Genomic DNA, 9773 nt, shown 5'->3' with positions numbered 1-9773 from the left:
ATTATTATGGGGAAAAGTATTTCCAACTGATGTCACTACATTTTTGTTGTCTTTCCCCTAAAATGAATCAATTCCATCACCATACTCTATTGAGGAATGCGCAAGTTTCAATCACTTTATACATTTATGGTAAGATTCCGAGGACAGATGTGTGGATGATCGACTAAATAGCACAACTAGAATAGGCCATACATGTATTCATAATGTAATCACACGTCTTTGATCCATTTCTCTATCGCAAGTTTACCAGGATTGCTTAGAAATTCATGTATATCCTTTTACCCACTACAAATTGTTTTTATAATGGATTTTTAAAAAAAGAGTGATACAAATTATTTATTAGAATATGTGTGTGTAGATGTTCCTGTTATGTCTTTGTAAAATAAATCTATTTAACTACATTTTTGTAGATATCTGTTCATTCATTAGAAATTAAAAGGGCCTGTGATATGGTATAATAGTGAAGCCTTACTAAAAATTGAGCTTCAAAATGATCATGAAGTGCCTCAAAAAAGTAAAAAATCTCTTGAGTAACTGGTTTTTACCATACCCATTTTCCCCAATAGACTGTAGTGTTATAAAAACTGTTCGGAAAACAGAAAATTTGATATTGATTTCCATGGGGTTCCTAACTGACCTAAAGGTTAATAATTATCATTGCAGCACGAGCTAAATCTAAGATTTTGTTTCAGAATCTGAGACGATGTTACCGAGTCACTAGAACATCAACAATTCTCTAACCGTTATTGTGGATCCTTTATCTTACTCTTTCTCATCTTCTCTATTCCTGATCCATTTTCTTTTTCTTTCAAAATACATACTTAAACTTCACATACCTTGTATCTGTGTAACCTACAGATATAAGGTTCAGATCAATGAATGTAAAGCAATTTCAAATTGGCAAGTATGAGGTCATGTAAGGGCAACTCTTCCATACACTTTGTTTTCTTCGTTTCATATACATACGAGTAGAGAAGTAAAAGGTGTAGAAGATGAAGTATATGTGGAGTACATATTAAATTGAAAATGGGCAGGTTTTGTTTTGTTTTATAAATAGGGATTTGATAATCAATTCATAGAATAGATATAAAGATGCAGATAGCCAGTGTTCATATCTACTGAATGCATGCAATCATTATTCACTTTGTCCTACAATGTTCTCCAAATAATCAAATCAAAGATCTGTATTCTACTAATGTTGAAACCCAACGCTTGGGTTGATTTTTGTTCAAAATCAAGCTTTGTTATTAGACCCAGGGTCGAGTATTAACTGCATAAGTAGAATACAGACCAAACACATTCTATCACTTAACCCCGTCAAAGATGACAGGTGCTGCGGCAACATTTAGTCAACTGCAAACACGTAAAGAAGACAGGACACAATAATATTGGTTTTTGTCATTTTATTTTGCATGATTCTTGCAAAGTTACATAGCTCGCTCACCGATGTTTGGCAAACGGTAGACAGTTTTTGTGAACAATGGCGGTTGGCGGTTCATGGTCAGAATGTTACTCTTTCATAAGAGAATAGTTCCTTTGTGATAAGGTATGAAGAAGAATTGGTTGACTGAGGGTGTGTTCATTGCTGTGGGGAGTTGTGTGTCTAGACGCTTTCTTGGACTGGTGGTTCGTAGCCGTCTGGCCTGTCGACCTGAGCTCCGGTGTCATCGGTTGTGGTCGTCTTTCCTGTGGAAGATCCCTCACCGTGGAGCTCCATGAGACGGGATACTGTAATCATTAAAACAAGATCAAAACATGATTTAGATTTTAAAAATAAAACAAAATGTGTACCATTTTAACTCATCTTACAGAGATACTCGTTTGCGGCTTTGAAAATGAAATATTACAAATACCACGTTACATAATAGCTTGTGAACGCATTGTCAATACTGACAGATGGATTACTATCAAACTCGGGACAAGTATGTATCTTGCAAAGCCAATGACGCGATTAGATTTTAGGGTCACAAGGTCAAAGTTCAAACGTGTAAATGAAAAATAGCTTGTAATCATGATATTCTGAGAACCTATTAATGGATTACAATCAAACTTGAATATTCAAATTTTGCTTCTTTTTTGGTTTGTCGAAGTTCCATGACTTTCTAGAAGAATTTATTTTGCCATGACTTTCCAGGTTTCTCCATGACCGTGGTAACCCTGTTTATATGTAAACAGTGTTTACGCATAGTTTTATCCAAAATGAAAGCAATAAATGATGAGAGGAAGCCAGGGAAAAATTAATATCTATTTTTCGGGGGCTACTTTTCAAGCTTGCATGCATAAAAATAACATTGTAAAATTTGTTTTGCATTGAACTCTATGCAAATTTATGAGGGCTCTTTTCTGATTTTCGGGGGCTAATTCGCCCCGAGCCCCCGTGTATTTTTTTCACTGGAGGAAGCAAGGAGAATCTTACCGTCAAACTTGGGCTTCCTGAGGACCTTGACCTTGCGGATGTGGACATCATGGAGAGGGTAGATGCGATGACAAGCCTTCTCAATGTCCCTGGCAATGCTGTCTGGGATCCTATTCAAATCAACAACACATTGGATAACAGTTACTCAATGGGCAAATCTAATCAACTAATTTTTTTAACTGATTACCATTACCATTACCTTTCATGTTTGTACCTTTCCTAATGCACTTATATGTATCATGTATTTCATCTTTTGCACAAGCTGCACCTTGAGCATTTGACTGTCAAGTGGATTTGGCACCTTATAAATCTAATGTATTATTATCAGGAAAAAAGACAACATGTAAGATGCAGAAACCGAAGGTAAATGCTAGTTGTTTACATGCCACACACCAACTTTTACTGCTAAGATATTATCACCATGATGTTGCAAAAAAGATTGTAGTATAAATATTTGTGTCTGACACAATTTCCCTCAAAAGGATTCAATTAATTTTTTCTATTCATATATATATTTTTCAGTATTCACACGTTTTGTGTTGTCAAACTTGCATGACCATGGCTCTGGAATATTAGTGCTAATTACCTACTGTACATGACAAGAATCTTTACAACCTTGAAAAAGCTGTAACATCCTGAAACATTTGAAGTGATTTATAATTTATAAAAAAAAGAGAATAGCTTATGTTGACTTACAGCTTGTTGACGACTTCCTTGAGGTCGTTGGCTGCGCACTCGCGGGCCATGATCTCAATCATCTTCCTGCGGATAGCACGGACCTGGGTGCTCTGGGCGTAGGACGTCTTCTTGATCTGGTTCTGCCTGCGCTTGGTGAAGCCGATGCAGAAGAGACGCAGAAGGTAACCATCGGTGGTACGCACGTCAATGTTGGCGTCGATCAGAGTCTAAGGAAATAAAACAAGCAAAAGAAATGTACCTCTATTACTTTATGACACCTGCAGAAGTAGAGTAGCTTAAAAACTAAGATATTTCCAATAAACAAGCAGGGCGCGACAAACCCGCTTGCCCGACGTCCCGGGGCAACCAAATTGAGCCGTCGGGCAAGTAAATCAAATTATCACTTGCCCGATTCGGGCAAGTGATACTTTTACAGTAATTTCCTAGTGTCCAAGAACTCTACCATTCACCCGTCAACTTCTTACCCGTCGTCAAAATCCAGAAGCAAAAAAGCGATCGTTCCGATTTCGAAAAAACTTCACAGACAGCTAGCCAGCTCAGCTAGCTCAGCGCGCATTCAACAGTGACACTTCAAGCCATGAATGCCGCTCCGCCTCCACGCACGGCCGGCCGTGAGCTAGCTAGAGACAGCTAGCGCGATCGTACCAGCTGCGAGCTTATTCGCGCTCTCTCTCTCTAGCTCTGCAGGCCGCACCGACAGGCCTTTGCTATTCTCTGATTGCCGATTGGTTGAATCACGCCAAATATGACGTCATTATTCTAGGGAAATGAACACGTGCGAATCGGAATGGAATAAACAACAGGGATTTTCTAGTAAGTACAAAAAGTCAAATGTTTGATATTTATTCATAATGACTGTTAATGATTGTGAACATATTATTTAAAACTCGCTGCTCATATAAATCAGATGAATGTTTTTGTCTCGTTTTCAATTTATTACTGCGGTCTCAAGATCCGACCGAGCGAGTCATTTTGATAATAGTATCGAGACCCCCAGAATATAAGCCGTTGTTGTTTTGTTTTCATGGTTTTAGCGACGTTGTTTAGTCTAGTTTTCGCATACTTATCCGAGATTTATCGTAAAATATCTTCAATATTATTATTTAGTAAGAATTTACAAATTTTGGCATGATATTTATAGCAGTGAATGATGAAATAAAAATGTCCGTACTTTATTTAAAATAGTTGATTACCCATTATTTACATGACGTTTCTTGATGGAAGAGTTACGAGATAATAAATGCTTTAACCTCGAGTCCTTTTTCGCTTTAAAGTTTTGGGCAAGTGGAAATATTGTTTGGGCAAGTAAATTGAAAACCCACTTGCCCGACAGGGCAAGTGGTGAAAAAAATTCTTGTAGCACCCTGACAAGTTCAAGAAAACTGAACTCTTCACATACATGTATATACAATGCTCATACAAAAATAAAGTTTTATTAACGTAAGGAAATAAATAAAATACATAGACATTTTGAGGAACAAATTTTCCTCTGCTAAATCCTTAATAAAGCTAAGTACAACTTAAGTCCAAACTAAACATGTTTGTTAACTTGAAACAGCTAGTTTTGGGGGCAATACAATTCATCATCTGACATAAACATTTACAACAAGCAAGCAGCAAAATTAGACCAAATCCTTTGTTATAGGTTGTTCCTAAAGTTGTATGCACCAGAAACAAGTGGAAAATATCGTGATCGCTCACCAAAGCGAGGGGATGGACAAAAATTGTCTTTCATTATTTACCTGCCACTTCTTGACCATGGAGCAGTACTTGTCCCTGGTCAGGTTCATGCCATGGAAGTTGGTCAGGCAGTTCTTCCCGCGGACATCTTCAACCATCAGCCTGAACTTGCGGAATGCAACCTCATCGTTCTGCAGATCAGCCAGAGAGACCTCAAACACACGTCCCTTCAGACCGTCAGAGGCGATTTCTGGTAAGAAAAAAAAAGATGAAGAGTATGGAGTTATAACTACGAATGTGACATACTGTTCTTTTCAAACAAAGAAATATTTAAAAAGAATCTGGCTAAAATGGATATACATTATGAACTACAATTCAAATTATTTAAATTTAAACCCGCTATGATCTGTAAATTGCTACCAAAGAAATTGATAATTAGTTCTTTCCACACAATCAGTAGAAGGATTACCATAAGTACTTTTTCAACCTGCTTCTGCCTAAAGAATTAACATTATTTTTTGTTTAAATGAACAAACTCATGGGCCCGAATTCACAAAGGAGGTTTGTCGACAAACCTAGGTTTGTAAAAAACGTGTCATATGAGTACGAAAACCAAGACATGTTGACAAACCTCCTTTGTGAATTCGGGCCAAAATGTCTTGCCCAGTTTGAAAGTTGAAAAAATTTCTTGGAAAAAAAATCAGCTTGTTATTTCTTATCAGGATAGGACATGAAAATGCTCTTTCTTACTTGTTCCCTGTGTCCTGGTTACGAGAGTCTTGCCGATGTTGCGGATGTTGAACATGGCTGGAGCCTTGACATCGTACCATTCTTTCTTGGTGAACGGATCCAGACTGTAAACGGGAAACACAAAAGAAAAGAATATCTATCAATATGATTTCAATGCATAATCAACAAGTTGGATAAATTAAGATGCTGATCCTGTCTGAAATACTTTATCATTTACTTCTTCATACCATAAGCCCAGGTTGGAAAATGCTATTGCAGTTAAATGTCATGTAGGGAATGAAATGGCAGGTTGGCAGGTCTTGGAGACAGGATGCCAATATAAAATCTGTGATCTAATACATTTTCAACTTGAGCAGTGCAATTTTTTTCCCCGCAAACCTAAGCTATGCAGTAGGGGTGCTGGTCCGAGAATAAGGATCTTCCGCATATAAGAAGATCGTCTTCGTAAATGCGGACAGACTTGTATGCAAAAAAAAGGATCGTCCGCATTTTCGCTGACAATTCTGATTTCCGATTAAAATGCACATTGGCTATGTGAAAAACGGATTTCGCAATGATTTTCTTGATGCATTTCACATCGACTTTGCACAGAGACTTTCACGTTATGAGTGATAAATCCTCTGGAAGACGGACAACCCATAAAAGTAGACGGTGAACTGGGGGTATTTTATTACACAGAATCAGTTTTGTTGCAATGCCAGTGGGCAGATCGAGGAACCCGAAATCCGCAGAGCGCCATTCTGTCCGCGTTTACAAGGATATCCTCGTTTGTGCGGATGATCCTCATTCTCGGCCTAGCGCCCCTAATAATTAAAACACCTCATTTATCGAGTATCACCTAGATCTACAGGATCATGAGCGATAAACAGTAGGGGCACTAGGGGGTTCATGTTACAGAACCGCCAGCTGGCGATGCCAAAAATGGATTCCCCGTGGGGAAATAACCCTAGTTCACCGTCTCCTTTAATGGTAGGGTGTCTGAACGATTTTTCAATTTTCAATTTGGGATCGTTTTTCACCATTTTTGTTTGATATCTGAATAAAAGATGTTATCAGAATAATACATTTCAAATTTCAAGTCTCACCGATGTTTCTATCAAAAGTTACAGCCCCTCCAAAACGCTGGTATATTCATATCATTTTGGTCAAAATCGACGAAAAAGACGTCTACGCAGAGTGATGTTGTTTTGCTAAATTTAGCCAAACAGCTGTATCGCGCGATATGCAAGCGTATGCATATCGTACGCATGCTGCTAAGCCAATCCGCGACTTGCAGCTTGAGCTACGCTGTCTCCGCGACATGTGCCATTGACTAGTATGGTTGGCGTTCGTCGCACAATAAACCCGGAAGTGAATGCACGTTATAGTCAATGGCAATATCGCGGAGATGTCTCCGCGATATTGCCATTGACTATAACGTGTATTCACTTCCGGGTTCTATGCCGCGAATGGCCACCCATACTTGAATTTGGGGTTTCGTTCGTGCGCAGAGATGTTACGCGATGTAACCATGGTTTGGACTGAGCGGAGCGCACGCCCCCTAATTAGCTGATCCACCAAATAGCGAGAAGGGTATTTTTAAACTGTTATCAGTTGTGATCCCTGGGGGCTAGCGAAAATATAAGCACATAGAATTGTTCCTTAGGACTGGGACTACTTATCGATCGGGGCGTCATATCTCAAAAGTGACAAACCTCAGAGTTAGCCAGGACACAATGTTTCAATTGCTGTTTTGACCAAGATATTTTTAGAATTTCGGGGGCTACGCCCCTTTAGAAATATTGGAATTTACCTGCTCTTTCATATGACACCTCATTTATTGATTATCACCTTCAGGATCACAACAGATAAAGGTTTGAATCTCAAATTGAAAAAAAAAAATTGACTTTTTTTGCATGGTCGCGCAATGCACGTAGACTGCATAGGGATGCGTGTAATCTCTATGGGAAGAATTTTAGCACACAACATCGGGTGCGCGATCAGACACCCTATTAATGGGTTGTCCGTCTTCCCAAGGATTTATTGCTCATAATGTGAAGGTCTCTGTACAAAGTCAAAGTAAAATGCATCAAGAAAATCATCTCAGAATCCATTTTTTGCATCGCCAATGTGCTGATCAAAAATATGGAACATCTGCTTTTTGGCAGACGATCCTTGTTTTGGAGGACGCATTGGTCAGCGTTTACAAAGACTATCTTCATTTATGAAGACGATCCTTATTCTCGGACCAGCGCCCCTACTGGTTACCTGAAACCCACAGAGCGCAGATGAAAAAAAGTCCTCGAAAATGCAGACGATCCTTTTTTTTGAGGACGCATTTTGTCTGCGTTTATGAGGACGATCCTCATTCTCGGACCAGCGCCCCTACTGTCTACGGGAAAGTTTTAAGCACACAAAACCGAGTGCTCAATCAGACACCCTAGTAAACTGAAAGTTAAATTAACTCCAACATGCCACAATTTAAGGGGCACAGTGCAACAGCAACACATTATTCAGTAAAATGTTAATGTTGAGTGCGCCCTCAACATCTGAACGTTAGCTCAAGTAATTAACAGAATAATAAAGATTATCAATGTACATAAAGAAAGACAAGTTAATATACTAGATTGAACAAATACAATGACATTTGACATGCAACTTCTTAAGAGAGAGCCATGTTTTGTTGACACGAATCGAAGTGTCGAGTGTGTGACTCGCGTGCAACGACGTACAAACCCACAGTATGGGCATCGCAGTCGTGTCATACAGTCATCACAATCTATAAAAATCTATATCATCCTTATATTTCTATACACATATGTTCAAATACTATTGAAAAAAATATATGAAAATTACGTCTGAAAACATAATATGTTCTTACATCTTCTTTTTGGAGCCTTTCTTGCCTCCTTTTGAGAGGCGTTTATTCTTGCCCACCGCCATAGTTAGGGAGCTAATCAAAGAGGAAGTTGAACGCGAAATGCACGCTGGGATAGGAAATGGGGAGTTAAACCTCAAAACATGCATTTTTTATGGATTTGTATGTATTGTAGTTGTATTTCATTTACTAAAACCTTTTTTAAAAAAAATTGATATAAAATCATAGTAAATAATGCAATATACTACAAAAATCTATAAAAATATAATTCATAAAACCGCTATAGGTGGATATTACTAGTATTAGGTGTAATGTAGGTGTTAGCAGACGACGGGTTAAAAATACTGTAAACGATCGAACGCATAATTATGTTCGGGGGCCATGCAGACAGAAACACAACTTGTCAAGCCTCAAGGGTCATTTGTCATTGGCGAGATACCAACACTAATATAATGAATGTGTATTTTTCATATACCTCCTTCACATCGCTAAAAAAACGGGTAAACTTAACCGAATCCAAACTTGCCTTCTTGGTCATTAATTGGGAAGTATTTCTATTATTCAAAAAAAAAAAAAAAAAAAAAAAAGACTTTACGTGGGACCGCACCTCGAGATTTTCCCTCTCATAGCTATAGACTTTTTATGAATTTATTACAAAAGGATTTTAAAAAATTGAAGCAAATGGCCAGAGTGAAAATAAGAATGATAGACAGATGCATGGAACTCGATTTAGCTCTTCCTGCCCATATAGGCGACAAATAGCTAGCTAGCTATTATAGCTATAACTTTATTGATTACACTGGTTATTAGAGCTATAATATGGATCAAACCGGAAAAACATGTGCCAACACAATGCATATTTGATAACAATATTGAAGTTATTATATCATGAAAAAAAAGAATTTTTAAAGATTTGTGAGGTCGCAGTGCGAAAAATTAAATCTTTTAAAGAAGAAAAAAAAAATCCCCAGGGCGGCCAAGTGAAGAAAAAAAAAAAACAAACATTATTTTTCGAATTGAAAAATCGGGGGCAAAATGTTTTTTGTCTAATGAGCGAAATATCGGTCAGCGCGATTTTGGCAGAAAGCTAGATCCGCCCCTGATCCTGATGGGGTTATAAGCACGTTCTCATAATGGACGACTGAAAAGACCAAGTAACATAAATGTATCATCTATATAAATTGCTCTTAGTCGCTTTAAATTAGGGGCACGTGTAATGATGAGAGAAAAGGGTGACACTTATCAAAAGGGATAGAGACACTTATTAGAAAATATAATAAGCACGTGTCAAAGTACAAAAGGTAATTATCAGAGGTGAAAGTGGGGCATTTCTCACACCTGAAAAGAGGGTCTCACCAGAGATGAAAAAGG

The 9773-nt window shown here is 38.0% G+C and overlaps 1 protein-coding gene across 1 annotated transcript; it reads right to left on the bottom strand.

The window, feature by feature from the left end:
* Nucleotides 1-1388: 1388 nt before the first annotated feature.
* LOC575056 (40S ribosomal protein S3a) lies at nt 1389-8516 on the bottom strand. Its single transcript, XM_774945.5, has 6 exons — nt 8406-8516; nt 5546-5649; nt 4858-5045; nt 3113-3321; nt 2417-2526; nt 1389-1728 (listed from the first exon to the last, which is right to left on the bottom strand). Exons 1-6 carry the CDS (start codon nt 8465-8467, stop codon nt 1604-1606), a joined length of 798 nt encoding a protein of 265 aa, XP_780038.1. The 5' UTR covers nt 8468-8516; the 3' UTR covers nt 1389-1603.
* Between the last annotated feature and the right edge of the window lie 1257 nt (nt 8517-9773).

The sequence above is a fragment of the Strongylocentrotus purpuratus genome, unplaced genomic scaffold, assembly GCF_000002235.5.
Source record: "Strongylocentrotus purpuratus isolate Spur 01 unplaced genomic scaffold, Spur_5.0 spur5_scaffold_11, whole genome shotgun sequence".
In the NCBI taxonomy this organism is placed as follows: domain Eukaryota; kingdom Metazoa; phylum Echinodermata; class Echinoidea; order Camarodonta; family Strongylocentrotidae; genus Strongylocentrotus; species Strongylocentrotus purpuratus.
The sequence above is the reverse complement of the archived record's forward strand: the minus strand, read 5'-3'. Positions and strand labels throughout refer to the sequence as shown.

Coding starts and splice junctions, on each gene's coding strand:
- LOC575056 (XM_774945.5), bottom strand. CDS start 8,467: ATGGCGGTGGGCAAGAATAAACGCCTCTCAAAAGGAGGCAAGAAAGGC. Junction 2,527..3,112: donor AAGGAAGTCGTCAACAAGCT/GTAAGTCAACAT, acceptor TGATTTGAATAG/GATCCCAGACAGCATTGCCA. Junction 1,729..2,416: donor CAGGAAGCCCAAGTTTGACG/GTAAGATTCTCC, acceptor TAATGATTACAG/TATCCCGTCTCATGGAGCTC.